The sequence below is a fragment of the Candoia aspera genome, chromosome 3, assembly GCF_035149785.1.
Source record: "Candoia aspera isolate rCanAsp1 chromosome 3, rCanAsp1.hap2, whole genome shotgun sequence".
NCBI lineage: Eukaryota > Metazoa > Chordata > Lepidosauria > Squamata > Boidae > Candoia > Candoia aspera.
The window spans coordinates 38,149,320-38,167,234 of record NC_086155.1 but is presented as its reverse complement, the minus strand read 5'-3'; the positions used below and the strand labels follow the sequence as shown (position 1 = coordinate 38,167,234).

General features: G+C 43.1%; 1 protein-coding gene across 1 annotated transcript in view; it reads left to right on the top strand.

Annotated features, from left to right (window-relative positions):
• The first annotated feature begins 902 nt into the window (after positions 1 to 902).
• The window catches only part of LRIG2 (leucine rich repeats and immunoglobulin like domains 2), a 62,078-nt gene continuing 45,065 nt past the window's right edge, over positions 903 to 17,915 (top strand). The window contains exon 1 of the mRNA XM_063297420.1: positions 903 to 1,203. Within this exon, the coding sequence (XP_063153490.1) occupies positions 989 to 1,203 (215 nt within the window). The 5' untranslated portion in view covers positions 903 to 988. The remainder of the gene's footprint in view (positions 1,204 to 17,915) is intronic.

The following is a 17,915-nucleotide window of genomic DNA, read 5'->3' as shown; positions in this document are numbered from 1 at the left end:
GGTCTTCCCTAATCTCTTTAGTCTGATCCTAAATTGTGCAAGAAGAAGTTCGTGATCTGAACTACAGTCAGCTCCAGGCCTTGTTTTTACCGACTGTACAGATGTCCGCCACCTTTGGCTGCAAAGGATGTAATCAATCTGATTTCGGTGTTGTCCATCTGGTGAAGTCCATGTATAAAGCCGTCTCTTAGGTTGTTGGACCAGATCTGGTAGCCTGCGCAAATTCATCACCAGATCAGAGATTACATTCATATTTCTGCAGTTTGTGCATGAGAAGAGTACAAAATGTTGGCTTTGAATAATTTTGCTGTACAATCGACGTCGATAAACAGCGTAGCAATGTAAAACTGTCAGGATCCAAACTCTTTGTATCACTATTTTTTCTATATTTTGTTTAGTGTATTCTACATACTGTAGTATTTTCTAGGAGAATATTCTTACTGATTTTGATTTAGTTCGTTTTCAAGCAAGAATACTTAAAGCTACAGTTACAACCTTTTTCTTAAGTTATAATCCGGATATAAAAAGGAAGTACTTTTGAATAAGGTTAAGAATCAAAGAAACGTGGGAGGCTCTTGTTCTGCCTATGAGGTCCTCAAGGAGAAACTCAGCACGGACGGCAGGACAGAGAGACAGCAAATGGCTCCTCCACGGCCGATGGAGATTACAGCCCAGTTCACACTTGCTCCAAAATAACGACCATCGCAAACCATAAGCTTGAACTGTGCACATCTGCCATTCTCCCCCTCCCCCAGAAACTCCTCCGCTTCCGCCCTTCCAACTGTCAATGTCCAAGCCCCTCCCCCGCCCGAACGCTCCTCGCGACGGTTCCTTTAGTGTTTGGTGCGCGTGCGCGCAGCAGGCCCTGGCTGGCTCCTCCCGGCTCGGCCTCCGCGCAGGCAGGCGCGGTGTGTGAAGGCCAGATCGCAGTTGCGCGGCCTGACTAGACCTCCGGGGCTGCGAAGCCCGGGCGAGAGGGAGAAGGAGAATGCGGCGGGGCGGGGGGATTGGCCCAGGGGCGTCCAGGCCGCTGTTACCTTTCCTGTTGCTGCTGCTGCTGCGGGAGGCGGCAGGGGAACCTTGCGCCGTTGCCGCGCCTTGCTCTTGCCGGCGAGGTGTGTTGGATTGCAGCCGCCTCCGCCTGTCCGGCCGGAGCTTAGAACCAGGCCTGCTGCCACCTTTGCCTCGAAGCATCACCGCGCTGTGAGTATCGTTCCTGTCGGGCCGCGGCGTCTTGCCTCTGCCCGTTGCTCAGCGGGTCTGGGAGGCTTCACCTGGTTACTTCAGGGCGGAGTGGGGACCCAGCAGGTGCTTCTCCCTTTAGCAGTAATTTGCTCCTGAGGTCTGACTTTTAGCGTTTTCTTTGCTAAGATCGCAAAGAGGTATTCCGCTCTTAACTTCCTTTCGTTGGTTTACCTGGACTGAAAGGCAAAGCGAGCTGTATGCAGAAGGGGAATCAGAGATGCTGTGTCAAAACATCTGCCTAGTTTTCTCTTCCCCTTATCCCTTCCTAACTCTCCGGTTAGGGTTGCATTTTGTAGTCCTTAAATTATAGAGATATCATCAACTCACAGTATTTTAAAAGTTCCAGGGAGCAAAGGAAATCCTGCAACATAGTTTTCCTGACAATTTCAGATGGCCTAGTTTCATCAGGAATGTTTGAACCTTGGTAAAACTTTTGGTGGGGTGTATTATTTTGGTTGGATCATAAAATCTGCACTCTAATATTAAGGCATCTATCAGATTTCTGAGAGCCAGTTTGGTCTAGCCGTTAAGGCCCTGGACTAAGACCAGTCAGACCAAAGTTCTAGTCCTGCCTTAGGCCACTGGTGACCTTGGGCCAATCACTCTCTCAGTTTTAGGAGAAAGACAGTGGCAAACCACTTGCAAAAAAAAGTTGCCAAGAAAATTGCATGGACTTATTTATTTAATTTCTACCCCACCTTTATTATTTTTATAAACAACTCAAGGTGGTGAACATACCTAATACTCCTTCCTCCTCCTATTTTCCCTCAAACAACAACCCTGTGAGGTGAGTTGGGCTGAGAGAGAGTGACTGGCCCAAGGTCACACAGCCGGCTTTCATGCCTAAGGTGGGACTAGAACTCTCAGTCTCCTGGTTTCTAGCCCGTTGCCTTAACCACTAGACCAAACTGGCTCTCCTATCCATGTAATTGCCAGGAGTCAAGACTGATTCAAAGACAGTCTTGACCCTCCTACCCTGAAGCCCAGAATAAGGGATAGCCCCCAGAATTATTTTAAGATATACTCCAAGACTGTTAGATACCGGATTGTTGACAGTGAGTTCTGAGAAGTTCTGTAAATTGTAGCAAAAAAAAAAAATCCCTAAGAAATTGTGCTGCTTTAGAGTAATTGCATAAATTCTTTGCCTTTCATATGAAATTAGGCATCTATCCACCCATCCATCCACCCCGAATGGGTATCACCTAATATTTCATTTTGGTTTTGTTTTGTTTTGAGAATTGTGAATAATAAGTTGTCATCTGCAGTACCACCTGACTGTTCATCTTTATCTCCAGAAAATTAATGATTAAGTTACAGAACTTTGAGATAGCTCATGTACATCCTCTGTTGTGAAATCTATTATGGCCACACCTCTTGATTATAATTTAATTTAGATACTCATGGTAACCATCCAGAAAATGGAACTTGAGGTCATGGTACCCGAGCCTAATATGTGACAGCTATATAAGAGAAAAAAATATTAGCAAAATGATTAAAAATAAATTAAAAAGCTAATATTGTCATAGAAATCTATGGTGTTATCAAATTTGGAATACTGTATACAGTTTCAGTCCAAAAAAGATTATTGTATGGCTCAAAAAAGTACAAAGGAAATTCCAAAATCTGTAAGTGACATATAGTTTAAAATAAAATGCAGCTAAAGGGGGAGATAAGAAGAGATAAGGAATTATTTTTAAACAAGCAATGCGCGGAAGTAGAAGAAGACAATAGAATAGGAAGGACAAGAGACCTCTTCCAGAAAATTAGAACCATCGGAGGAAAATTCCAAGCAAAAATGGGTATGATCAAAAACAAAGATGGCAAGGACCTAACAGAAGAAGAAGAGATCAAGAAAAGGTGGCAAGAATATACAGAAGACCTGTATAGGAAGGATAACAATATCGGGGATAGCTTTGACGGTGTGGTCAGTGAGCTAGAGCCGGACATCCTGAAGAGTGAGGTTGAGTGGGCCTTAAGAAGCATTGCTAATAACAAGGCAGCAGGAGACGACGGCATCCCAGCTGAACTGTTCAAAATCTTGCAAGATGATGCTATCAAGGTAATGCATGCTATATGCCAGCAAATTTGGAAAACACAAGAATGGCCATCAGACTGGAAAAAATCAACTTATATCCCCATACCAAAAAAGGGAAACTCTAAAGAATGTTCAAACTATCGAACAGTGGCACTCATTTCACATGCCAGTAAGGTAATGCTCAAGATCCTGCAAGGTAGACTTCAGCAATTCATGGAGCGAGAATTGCCAGATGTACAAGCTGGGTTTAGAAAAGGCAGAGGAACTAGGGACCAAATGGCCAATATCCGCTGGACAATGGAAAAAGCCAGGGAGTTTCAGAAAAACATCTATTTCTGTTTTATTGACTATTCTAAAGCCTTTGACTGTGTGGACCATAACAAATTGTGGCAAGTTCTTAGTGGTATGGGGATACCAAGTCATCTTGTCTGCCTCCTGAAGAATCTGTATAACGACCAAGTAGCAACCATAAGAACAGACCACGGAACAACGGACTGGTTTATGATTGGGAAAGGAGTACGGCAGGGCTGTATACTCTCACCCTACCTATTCAACTTGTACGCAGAACACATCATGCGACATGCTGGGCTTGAGGAATCCATGGCTGGAGTTAAAATCTCTGGAAGAAACATTAACAATCTCAGATATGCGGATGATACCACTTTGATGGCTGAAAGTGAAGAGGAACTGAGGAGCCTTATGATGAAGGTGAAAGAAGAAAGTGCAAAAGCTGGTTTGCAGCTAAACCTCAAAAAAACCAAGATTATGGCAACCAGCTTGATTGATAACTGGCAAACAGAGGGAGAAAATGTAGAAGCAGTGAAAGACTTCGTATTTCTAGGTGCGAAGATTACTGCAGATGCTGACTGCAGCCAGGAAATCAGAAGACGCTTAATCCTTGGGAGAAGAGCAATGACAAATCTCGATAAAATAGTTAAGAGCAGAGACATCACACTGACAACAAAGGCCCGCATAGTTAAAGCAATGGTGTTCCCTCTAGTAACATGTGGCTGCGAGAGCTGGACCATAAGGAAGGCTAAGCGAAGGAAGATCGATGCTTTTGAACTGTGGTGTTGGAGGAAAATTCTGAGAGTGCCTTGGACTGCAAGAAGATCAAACCAGTCCATCCTCCAGGAAATAAAGCCAGACTGCTCACTTGAGGGAATGATATTAAAGGCAAAACTGAAATACTTTGGCCACATAATGAGAAGACTGGACACCCTGGAGAAGATGCTGATGCTAGGGAGAGTGGAAGGCAAAAGGAAGAGGGGCCGACCAAGGGCAGGATGGATAGATGATATTCTAAAGGTGACGGACTCGTCCCTGGGGGAGCTGGGGGTGTTGACGACTGACAGGAAGCTCTGGCGTGGGCTGGTCCATGAAGTCACGAAGAGTCGGAAGCAACTAAATGAATAAACAACAAACAAAGGGGGAGATAACTGAGAAGTATAAAATTATGCATGGGTTAGCAAAGATTCAAAGATGTTTTCTCTTTTTTTTGATAATAGAACCTAATTAAACTAAGTTGAATTGTACAAGATCTGTGACAAATAAAAGAAAATTAGTCTTAATCACAATCAAACAGTTTCTCAGAATAAATTATGGTCACTATGGTAGTTTTAAAAGATTAGACTAATTTTTGGAGAATAAGATTATCAGTGGCAACTAATCATGACTGTTATATAGCAGTGTACTTTCATATATTGTACTAGCTGCTGGGTAGTGATAACAGGAAAGCCTTATGCTTGTAAGATTCCCACACTCATCTTGTTGGTAGTTGTGGGAACAGAATCCTGGATTAAACAATCCTTTTGTTCGATCCAGCAGGGCTTGTTTGTAAGTGACATTGAGTTTTTGAGATACTTCAATCTTGTTAATTAAGTATAAAAAGCTTAAATCCTAATTACTTTTATATAAGGACAATGATTATGAATACAAGAGATCATTTACTGAACTAGAGTTCATACTTCTGAATAGGATATCTTGCAGCCTAACCATAAGCATGATTATTATTTATTTGATTTATAGCCTGCCTTTCTATCCAGAAGGCACTCAAATAACTGCTTCTAAGTTTCACTGAATTCAATAGAATTAGTTCCTATGTAAGTGTACGCAGGATTGCACAGAAAAATGCACAGTAACAAAGAGATTTTCTGTTGCTTGCATGATTGAATACATGCATTGAATCACTGCTAGGTGTTTTTCAAATTTAATTAGAATTAGTTTAATTGAGAAAAATAATAAATGCCTTCCTTGGATATGATTCCCATTACCAGACTGCTCACTTGAGGGAATGATATTAAAGGCAAAACTGAAATACTTTGGCCACATAATGAGAAAATAGGACACCCTGGAGAAGATGCTGATGCTAGGGAGAGTGGAGGGCAAAAGGAAGAGGGGCCGACCAAGGGCAGGATGGATAGATGATATTCTAAAGGTGACGGACTCGTCCCTGGGGGAGCTGGGGGTGTTGACGACCGACAGGAAGCTCTGGCGTGGGCTGGTCCATGAAGTCACAAAGAGTCGGAAGCGACTAAATGAATAAACAACAAAATTCTATTTATAAGTCTATCAATATAAGGGAACTATGTGGCAATTAGTTTTCCAATCTGTGTAATAAATTTGTGACTTTGTCCTGTTATGGAACCGTATGTATACCAGACACTACAGGTGGAAATGAATATTAGGCTATTAGAAAAAATACTGTGGTGTGTATAATCTGCTATGTTGGAAATAAGAAAGTCTTATTGAACTGATATGACTTAAAGTGACCTTCTCATAGTTGTATTTTCATCTGTGACTATGCATCTTGTTTGCATTTAGTAATAAATCTTTTTAATTTAGAATTAAAATTTTACTTCTAAATAATTAAGCATAAATTAGACCGCATATGTTCCAGTATAGCTACTTCATCTGAATGATGATTTTACTGCTATCTACATACAGGTAGTCCTTGGTTTACAACGGTAATTGGAACTGGAATTGCTGTCACTAAGTGACCTGGTCGTAAAGCATGACATCAGTTAGCGATGGCAGTTTCGGCAATTCCAGCTGCCATTGTTAAGCGAGGACCGTGCAGATTGTTAAGCGAGGATCTCACGTGACTGCAACTTCTGACTTCCTGTTGGCTTCACTTTTGACTTTGCTTGTGGGAAGCTGGCAGGAAACACTGGAAATCATGATCACCTGACTGCAGGGACACTATGACAGCCAGAACTCCGAGGGCCCGTTGTAAGTCTCCCTTATTCAGCACTGTCATAATTTTAAACCATCATTGAACGAATGGATGCAACTCGAGGACTACCTGTACAGCTAGATAGCAGCGCCTATCTGACTTGGTTTGGTAACCTCAGAAACACTGAGTAGGATAGGAGACTGCCAGGAAATTTCAGTCCTGTAAGCTAGGTGAGAAAGTCAAAGAAAAAAAAATCCCAGAAGCAGAAAGTGGGAAATCACTCCCATTTTATTGCTAAGCAAAATATATAGATGCATCCATGAAATCACCAGAAGTTGAACTCAGCTCAAAGGAGACTTCACTTGTATCTTTTCATCAAAATTTAAATGAAAAGTCTCCTCTGTATATACTTTGAAACTCTTTAGGAAGATCACATCTTGAAAACTTGGATTGCACTATTTGGACTATATCGATGTTGAGGTATTATTTTGTTCTGAAACTACTTCATTTAGTTTTTTTAGTATAATTTACTACATCATTTACTTTTGCTATTTAATGCTGTGAACACTTTAAGATTTTCTAACCCATTTTTGCAAATAAAATCTAGTTATCTGAATGCTTTGTTGGTACATTATCTTCATGTTTTGGCTAAATAGCTGGTATGGTTCATTATATTCCTTTCTTTTTGAAATGTAGTATATAAGAAACAAAAAAAAATCAGTAGTCATTACTTCTCAGACTTTTAGCTAAAATGAAATGTAATAGTCATGTTTTGGACATGCATAAACTTTAACTTCTAATCTGGTTAATGTTAGTTTTTATAATTTTCCTTTGTTTCCTGTTAGCTAATTCATATCCCCCAAATTTCTGATTAAAATGGCCTGAATAAATGGACAGATTCACATATAAAAAGAGAAGCAAGAGTGCCCTTGCTACCCTTTCTGGATTTGCATTGAACTGATGCTTCTTGTTCATAAATTAAATTCGGAGATAAGCTGTGAAGAAACTAGGTTAAATGATATTATTATTCAAAGTAGTACATTTTAAGTATACTCTACAGAGCGCCAAAGTAATCAGATATGGTAAATAGCAGGGGAGAAAGATAAATGAGAATAATTTAAGGAACTGTAATCCAGTGTACTTTGGAGGCAAGACATCCTAATAATCTAATAATGGCTACATAGGAGGTGTGACAGACAGTTTATTGAATATCAGATGGTGTGTTTGTGTATGTGTGTATACATACATACATACATACACACACACACCTACCTACCTACCTACCTACTCAGGAATAAGTTCCATTAGTGTATATAGCTCTAGTTGCTCATCAGATTCATGGCATGTACCAATGTAGTCTTGGGAATTTCTAATATATATGTGTACCATTGTTATTGGGAAGAGAGAAAAGGAAAGCTAAATGGAAGTACTGAGAAACAAAATTAGTCACCATTAACAAAGCAGTATTTCATTGCATTGATTTATTACATTCATTCCTGTATTGATGATTTGGTAAAGAATCTTGGCGTTTATTTAATTTGCATGAAATTATATTAAATTTAATGAATTCTAGTTCACCATTTTGCAATGAAATTATTCTTGGTTATTCCTTTTATCATTCAAATAGCTATTTTGAGGACTCCAAAAGTGTCCTGAGAGTTGGAAATGTTTTTCATCTTTTTTTTAATACTGCCATTTTAGTGTCAGATTTGTGTTGAATAAACTGCTAATTTCTACTCAGTTTAATAAATGGGCACAAATCTGACATCAGAAATACCAGTGCCCTTTAAAACCAATTGTATATTCTTCAAAAGTCTTGTAAATTATATCCTGCCTTCTTTATAATGGAGTCAAATTGGCTGACTCATTCCTTCATAATCAGTACAGTGTGTTTTATATGCTGGGGTCACATGCACATTTTTTTTGTACAGAACAATCACAAAACCTTATCGTTTTAGAAGATAATCGGGATTTCACTTCCCCTCACTCAGGATATAGCGCATACACGCTGTCTGTCCAGAGCCCAAAATATTGTTAGTGACCCCTCCCACCCTGATTATGGCTTGTTCTCCTTGTTACCCTCTGGGAAAAGGTTCTGCTGCATTCAGCTAGATTAGGTAATAGTTTTGTCCCCTGGGCTATTAGACTCCTGAACTCTTAATAATCTCTTCTCACTCCATGGGTACACATGCTGTGTGTAAGACTGATATTTATTAGGGATCAAGATTAGAGGAGTGGAATGGGTAAAGAATATATATTATGTATTAAAGTAATTATGGTATTCTTATTTTATTGCTTGAGCCAATTGCAACGAAATTTCATTTTAATGTACACTTTGGTGTATAGTGAAATGACAATAAAAGTTTATTCTGTTCTGTTCTGTTCTGTTCTACTCTTGTTATGGGCATTGCTGATGGAGAGGGAAAGGCCCCTCTCCAGGGGGAGAAGCACATGCATAGTTCTGATTCTCTTCAGCTTCCTTTCTCTTTCCATGGGAGTAGGAGTTTAGCAGGATTGATGTCAACATTTAGGACTAAGAACCACGCTGAGATCAGATGCATAGCTCTAATATTTATTGTTCTGCCCTATAGTACAGAATTCTGCTAAACTGAGAAAGTATCAGCGATTCCTTCTAGAAAAGCTCAGAAAGTTAAGGCGTTTCTCTTTGGGATTTCTTGAAAGGAAGCTGAAGAGAATCAGAACTATGCATGCACTTCTCGCCCTGGAGATGGGCCCCTCCCCCTCCATCAGCAAGGTCCATAACAATTCTATTCTATTAAAATATATAGTACATAGAATCCTCACAACCTTCATGATAGCAGTTCCAATTTGGTATTTCCAGTGCTCCAAGATACTGCTCTGCTAATGGAAGAAAAGTTGTAAATTCACTTCTTGCTTGCTTTAACCATTCAGTCGTGTCCGACTTTTGGCGACTTTATGGACAAGAGCTCCATAAGAGTAAATTAAGTAAATTAAAATAAAGAGAGTAAATTCAGTAGGAGAAAATATTTGAATTGCTGTTATAAGAAAGGATACACGGGTATTTATATATTTATTTATTTATTTATTTATATTTCAGATTTTGTCACTGCCCATCTTGCATGAAGCGACTTTGGGTGGTTTACAATAATAGTACCCTTCCTGATTTCTATATGAAAAATAGCAGCTTTGATTGGTCTGTTACTCAGCTTAATATATGCAGTGATATCCCATTACATCAGTGTTCTCTTTTAACAGCTAAAACTGGTTTATAAGTTCAGACAAACCACCAGCACACATGATCTTCAGCTGTTTGTAGTAGGTAGGGTTGAGTCAGAAGGGAAATGCTCTGCTCTGCAGTGATAACGTGGAGCCAGTCTGGTATTGTGGGTAAGTGTTGAACTAGTTCACGTTCTAGGACACTAAAACTCACTAACTGACTTTGGCCAATTGCTGTTTCTCAACTCAACCTACTTCACAAGATTGTTCTCATAGGGAAAAATAGCAGGAAGTGCTGTCTTGAGCTCCTGAATGAAAGGTAGCATATAAATCAAATAGGTAATATAAGCATAGCTTCTTTAATTGTTTTTCCTGCTTCTTTTTAGCAATAGGAAGTAGGTGTTACAGATAGCAGTCGCTGAAGCTGATGAGGTGGAAACTAATGATTGTCAGGCCAGACAGAACTATTATGTAAACATTGAGCAGATGTCCCCCACCTCAAAGCTGGGAAGAGAATGGCCAAATTGCAGTTGACGCAAAAAGGCAGGAGGAAAAGGCCCAGGGTTTAAATCCTAGAGCAAACATATATGTAGGACATGATTCCTGTGTTCTGTAATATGGAGATTTCTTCTTATTTATGACTCTTTTCTGATATGAAATAAAACAACATACCTAGCTCTGTTTTGTCTATGAAATTTGTTGCGTTACTTCATTTGGCATAGTTTATCTAGATATATTGGTTGCTGCTTGAGCAGGCCTTCTTGGCAGCAAAAACAAAACGATAGATTAGGAAGCAGGGAAATGTTTGGAAAAGGAGATCGGCAGTTCATTCAGTACTAACTTTTTAAAAATAATAAGACACAGGAAAGTTGTAGTCATTCACCATATTTCTCTCAGGCCTTCCTATTTATCCAGGATTGAAACTCCTGCTTTTATGTGTGAATGAAGTTTTACAGAAGATATTATCCACTCAAATACTTCAATAGGGAGATTTTTAAAAATCGCACATTATATTTTTCCCAGATTACACTAAGGAAGTTTAGCAATTTAGAAAGATACTCAACACAAGAATATTGCTTGAGAGAAGAATTTTCACTACATTATCAGGTTTCTAGCCATATTTGTTTTGAAACTACCAAATGGCGCTCAGAAAAAAAACAATGTGCAAGCTAAAAAAATTTCTTCTGTAACTTTTGTTGAAGGAAGAGGCTTAATTTCTTTCCTCATACTGTGCTGTTATGTTTACTTGTATTCATGCTGTTCTTTATTGCTGGCTCTTAATTACAGATGTGCTTGTATTGCTGAATATCCTTGGCCATAGGGGAAGGTTGTAAATGACATCCTTCTTTGATATCTGTGTTCTTCTTTCTTTTCTCTCCCTTTCTACCTCCCTTTTCTTTTTTAATCTCAGAATCTGGTTTTATTCAAAATTCATAGGTTAATCAATAGAAATTTCTTTCCTTTTTTCTCCACATAGGGTTGTATAGTACTAACATCCCCTTTTTGCGAGAGACTCGTATTCTCTCTAAACAGAGGTTTATGTAAATGATAATTCTATGTATATATAAGTGATAATTTTAAAGGTTTAAGAAGTGTTGTGATCTAATTCATGGTTTGGTGGTTGTTTTTAACTGATTACTGAAAACAATATCAGATGGAAAAAATGTTTTTAATACTTATTATCAGATTGGGATATCAGTATCTAACATTCCTTCATTTGCATGGTCCAACCAAACCTTGGATCTATTATTAGATCATAACAGTCCATCACCCAAATTATATTTTCAGATTCTTAATATTTTACAAGATTAATGGTGATATTTAGTTTAGTGGATATTTGGCATTTTATTCATTCTTCCCAGTGGGAATATACTTGCCTTCTTCTGTATGAAGAAATTGTTTTCCACTAGACCAGAGGTTCCCAAACTTTCTCAGTCTGTGGCACCTCTTAGTGTCTTGGTAATTTTTTTCATGGTGCCCCTTAGTCAAAACTGAACTACCTCAAGTTAGGAGTTTGCAATCCTGCAATGCCCCTGTGAACCCACTTTGGGAACTGTGGTGCTGTACTAATAAAGTATGTGATAAAAATGCTTTTATAATTTCAGACCATACTTCTGTGAAACTTGCTGATTTATTTGATAAAAAATTAGTACAATCTTTGAGTGGTCCTTGAATGGATTTTTACTGAATGATAAAGGCTTTAATAAATACATAGAACAAGAAATGACAGAATATTTTTTATTAAGAGAGGCTTGGTGATATCACTGTCTGATATGAGACAATTGCACAATAATCATATATATATATATATATATATATATATATATATATATATGTAAAATGCTTCATACTATTTACTTTTGGGATAAGCAGTCAGTGTCTATTCTTGTTCTGATTTGAAGTAGTTAAGACCCAGCAGCTATAATTTATTTGGATGCTAAGAAAACCTTTGTAAGGTTATTGTAATGATTGCCCTAGCCCAAATACTCAGACTCACAAGAGGCTGCTAAATGAAATCTGATTTATTAGGGAACTAAAGACAAATACAGAGAAAGCTGAGAATGAGCAAAAGCGCGCCAAATACAAACTTAAACCCTTGGTGCAAACGTATCCCGCCTCCCTCGTAACAGCCCCGCCCGGCACAGGTGCTAGCAATCGTCAGAGTTGCTAGCCTGGGAAAGTAACCTTGAGCGCAGTAGATAATACAAATACATTCCAAAGCAAAGCCAAAAGATAACTGTTCCCATCCTCCCCAGAGAGATGAAACACGCATCCAATGAATGACATGCGAAACGTTACGATGCATCAAAGACATTGAAATGGCGAACATGACATACCGCCTCCCTAAAAATACACCTAGGGACCCGGCTTAGTGGGATAAGCAGAGTGGAAACGGGCCACCAGGACAGGGGAAGCCACATCTGGTGCAGCGACCCACTCTGGATGAGGGAAATGTTTCCAACAAACTAAATATTGTAAAGTATTGCGAAGGCGTCTAGAGTCCAAAATTTCTTTAACTTCAAAGTGTTGCTGACCGTCAATCATGATGGGGGTTGGAGGTGGAGGTTGGCGATGCCAGCGGTCAGAAGGAATAGTCGGTTTGAGCAAACTGCAATGAAAAACAGGGTGTAAGCGTTTGAGGTTATGAGGCAAGTCAAGTTTAAAAGTCACAGGGTTAATCTGAGCGGTAATCGGGAAAGGACCCACAAATTTAGGCGCAAGTTTCTTTGAAGGTTGTGAGGACTTGAGAAACTTGGTGGAAAGGTAAACCGAGTCCCCGACTTGGAATGCAGGCTGGGGGGCCCGCTTTCGATCAGCATACAGTTTATAATCCGATTGTGCATCAGCTAATGCCTGTTGAATCATTGGCCAGGAGTCTGCCAGTTGTGTTGCCCAATCATCTGGAGTGGCTGATCCTGAAAGAGGTTGCGGTAGATCAGGGATAGGTACAAAGCCTTTACCCTGGGCTACCCGAAACGGGGTTTGGCCAGTGCTTTGATGCACTGCATTGTTGTAAGCCACTTCAGCAAACGGTAGGAGGTCTACCCAATTGTCCTGCTGATAATTCACAAAAGCTCGAAGGTACTGCTCCAGAGTAGAATTTAAAGCCTCAGTGGCCCTGTCCGTCTGAGGATGCCAAGCCGTGGACAGGGCTTGCTTCGTGCCTAACAATTTGAGGAACGCCCGCCAAAATTGTGAGGTAAATTGTGTACCTCTGTCCGAAATCAAACGGGAGGGACATCCGTGTAGCCTGTACACGTGTACAAGAAATAGGCGAGCCAATTGACGTGCCGACGGAATGGACACGCAAGGGATGAAGTGAGCTTGTTTGGAGAAATAGTCTTTGACCACCCAAATGACTGTTTTGCGTTGGCTGGGTGGTAGCTCCACAATAAAGTCCATGGAGATTTCCTCCCAAGGGGAAGAAGGGGCGGCCACCGGCTGCAGAAGTCCCTGGGGCTTGCCCACCTTGCGTTTAGACATTGCACAAACAGTGCAGGAGGCAATGTAGTCTTTGACATCTCTACGTAATGTGGGCCACCAGAACTGCCTCCGAACCAGGTGCAAGGTTTTTACAAACCCGAAGTGACCTGCGAGTTTGTCATCGTGTGAACGTAGTAACACATCTTTTCTGAGGCTTTCAGGAACATAGAGGCGGTTAGATTTCCAAGCGAAGCCTCTGTCAAAAGTAACACTGTCTTTATTCGCAAGCAACCAAGTATCCGTTTTCAGTTCTTTTAGAAACTTTTGTTGCAACTGGGAGGGAATTGACAAAGCGCTTGGCTGGGCAGCGTCCGTGGTGGGCGGCTGCTGCGCGCGTGTTTGGCTTCGCGTCACAGCCTGCATGCCCAATTGGGGCGCCGTCCATAGGGTGCTAACCACTTCTGGCGCTGCCCCGGAGTCCTGAGGTTGCCTTGACAATGCATCAGCCAAGAAATTCTTTTTCCCCGGAATAAATTTCAATTGAAAATTGAATCGAATGAAAAATTGAGCCCAACGGACCTGTTTGGGGCTCAGTTTTCGAGGGGTACTAAGAGCCTCCAAGTTTTTATGATCAGTCCATACTTCAAAGGGATGATTTGCCCCCTCTAACAGATGCCGCCAAGCTTCTAATGCGGCTTTTACTGCAAATGCCTCCTTCTCCCAGACATGCCAACGTCTCTCAGTCTCGGAGAATTTGCGGGACAAGTAGGCACAGGGCTTGAGGCATCCTGTCCCGTCTTGTTGCATCAACAATGCCCCAATGGAATAATCGGAGGCATCTGCCTGTACTACAAAAGGTTTTGAGGGATCAGGATGCTGTAAAATGGGCTCTTTGACAAAAGCTGCTTTTAGCCGCTCAAACACCGTTTGACAAGCAGGCATCCACCGCAACAGCGCCCCGGGATTCTTGACTCTCCGAGTATCTCCCACCCCTTTGGTACGAAGCAGTTCAGTTAGTGGCAAGGCAATCTCAGCGAATCCCCTTATGAATAATCTGTAGTAGTTGCTGAACCCCAGGAAACTTTGAAGTTGCCTGCGGGTACGGGGACTCTCCCAGTCCATGATAGCCTGCACCTTGGCAGGGTCCATTTCTATGCCTTTATCTGAAATTCTATACCCCAAGTAGTCAATTTGGGTCTGATGAAAGGCACATTTAGACAGTTTGGCATACAATTCAGCTGATCTGAGTTTACACAATACTTTCCTTACCAGAGCCACATGCTCTTCCATGGTTTCAGTATAAATCAATACATCATCCAAATACACCAGTACCCCTTTAAACAGATGTTCATGCAGTACCTCATTGATTAATTGCATAAATACCCCAGGGGCCCCAGCCAAACCAAACGGTAACACCTTATACTGGAAAGCTCCCAACGGGCAATTGAATGCAGTTTTCCACTCATCCCCCTCCTTGATTCGTACACGATAGTAGGCTTCTCTTAAATCAAGCTTAGAGAAGATCTTTCCCTTGGCCAGATGTGACAACATGTCCTTGATCAATGGCAAGGGATATTTGTTGGAAATTGAGACGGCATTTAATCCGCGGAAATCGGTACAAAGTCTCAATGTCCCATCCTTTTTTGGGCGAAAGAGAACCGGCGCCCCCACCGGTGAATTCGCCGGCTCAATGAATCCGCGCGCCAGATTTTTGTCCACAAAGTCTCTCAACAGAGTCAGTTCCTTTTGTGTCATGGAATAAATCTTTGGCTTGGGCAATTGGGTGTTGGGCAGCAGTTCTATGGCACAGTCCGTCTTTCGATGGGGGGGCAACTGGTCGGCTTCCTTTTCACCGAATACATCAGCAAACATCCTGTACTCGGCCGGCAAGCCTTCCAGAGGAGGGGCCGGGTAAGGCGGAGTCGCAGCTGCCGCAACCCCCACCATCTCCTCTGGGGCACCCTTCCCCTCGGCCGCTTGATAGAACCCATCCCTAAACGTGATAGTTCGGTAAACCCAGTTTATTTGGGGGTTTTGCTGCACCAACCAGGGCACCCCCAACACCACCAAGGGTCCCCCCACGGGAGCCACGACAAAAGACAACCCTTCCTGGTGGCTGCCCAGCTGCAAGGCTACGCGCCCTGTAAAATGGGTGACCGGTTTGCCCCCTGCCATGGACCCATCCAGTTGTGTAAAAGCGATGGGTCGTTGTAAAGGGAAAGTGGGTAGCTCCAAAGCCGCTACCACGTCGGGGTGCATAAGACACCGGGAACACCCCGAATCAATCATGGCCCATACTTCTACAGTCTTGGATTGGGAGCCCAATTTCAATTTCACCGTGAGAATGCGGTAACTGCCACTCACCGATGAAGGCTCGCGCCCTTCCTCTACCACCTGCCCAGCGGCGCCCTTTAGAGCAGGTGGCTGGCGTTTCCCGCCGGCTGCAGGATTTCGGTCTCCCCTTCAATGTCGTAGAACATCACATTGTCTCCCTCGGTTTCAGCCACCGCGGCTTTCTGCTTCCTCGGCAAGGCAGGGGACTTCGCCGACGGTTTTCCGGGCCGTTCCTCTCCCTTTGCCTTCGGGCATGCTGCCACTCGATGCCCCTCCTTACCACATCTCAAACACAAGCCTTTTGCGTACCGCTTCTCCCGCTCCTCGTCCCAGGGTCGTTGTCCCGGTTTCCCCCCGGTGCTCGATGGGCGGCTGGGTTTCACCTCCCGCCCCGATTTGGCGGTCTTCCGCTGGGCAAAGATCTCATGGGCATGTTCAGCCCTCCCCGCCAGCAGGATCCATTCGTACAGTGTATATGGGTCGTCCCTCCCCAGGGACCAGCGCAGCACCTCTGTATTCAAGCCATCCTTGAATAGCTCGATAATGGTGGCTTGGGACCAGTCATCCACCTTCCCAGCTAGCGCTTTAAACTCCAAAGCATAATCTGCCACTGATCTGAACCCCTGCTTGAGTTCCTTCAGGGCTCGCTTTGCTCTCTCTTTCGCCAAGGGGTCCTCGAAGTGTTGTTTCAACGCCCAGAGGAACTCATCGAATTTTTCCAGTTCAGGCGCTTCCGACTGGCACATCTGGACATACCAGTCTGCCGCCTTCCCCTTCAGTTTGGTGGCAATGGTGATGATCCTTGCCTTTTCCGATTGGAAAAACGCCCCCCATTCTTCCATGTAAGCTTTCGCATTCGTCAGGAAGAACGAGAGTTTGGTCGGGTCCCCATCAAACTTGACAGGGAAGTCTCGCATGCCGCCTCCCACCGGGCTGCGCCCCACCACCGGTGCTGCCGCGGCTTGTGCTTCCCTGGCTCGGGGCGGCACGGGGCCCCGGGGCGATCGCCCTGGCGATGCTGCGATTTCCATCTGGACCGACTGGTCCCCTTCGCGCCTCCGCACCGCCCGTCGCCGCTCCGGGGACAGCCCCTGGGAAGAAGGGGTTGAATGCCGCTGGCTTGATTCTTCCCGGACTTCTCGCAACGAAGTCACATCCAAGCTCAGCTGTTTCAGTATAGCCTCCAACGAATCCATTTTGGACTCCAGCACTCGGATCCGATCCGGAGTGGGGGAGCCCTCCATTGGCTGCACCTGCACCACGTTGGGGGATAATGGGTATCTCTGCCTCCAGGATGGGCCCCCCGCTACCGTGGCATCTCCTTGGGTCTCATCCCAGGTGAGCAGCTCGCCCGGAGAAGTTACGGTGGTCTCCGGGGCGGTTTTCAGCCCCCCGGCTTCACTCTCCGACTCGGAGCTCGCCTCTTCTCGGATGGCTGACAGCTCCCCACCTTGGGACGGTCGGCCGGACTGCCTCACGGTCGAGTCCGGTTCCCCTTCTTCCATCATCATGATGTCGGGTTCGGTCATCGCGGGCTCTCTCCCTCACAGGGTTAGACACTTGTCTTTCCTGGACAGGGGCCAGCGGAGTTAGGATCTTAGATTCTCAGCTTTATGTAATGATTGCCCTAGCCCAAATACTCAGACTCACAAGAGGCTGCTAAATGAAATCTGATTTATTAGGGAACTAAAGACAAATACAGAGAAAGCTGAGAATGAGCAAAAGCGCGCCAAATACAAACTTAAACCCTTGGTGCAAACGTATCCCGCCTCCCTCGTAACAGCCCCGCCCGGCACAGGTGCTAGCAATCGTCAGAGTTGCTAGCCTGGGAAAGTAACCTTGAGTGCAGTAGATAATACAAATACATTCCAAAGCAAAGCCAAAAGATAACTGTTCCCATCCTCCCCAGAGAGATGAAACACGCATCCAATGAATGACATGCGAAACGTTACGATGCATCAAAGACATTGAAACGGCGAACGTGACAGTTATTGAAACTTCTTT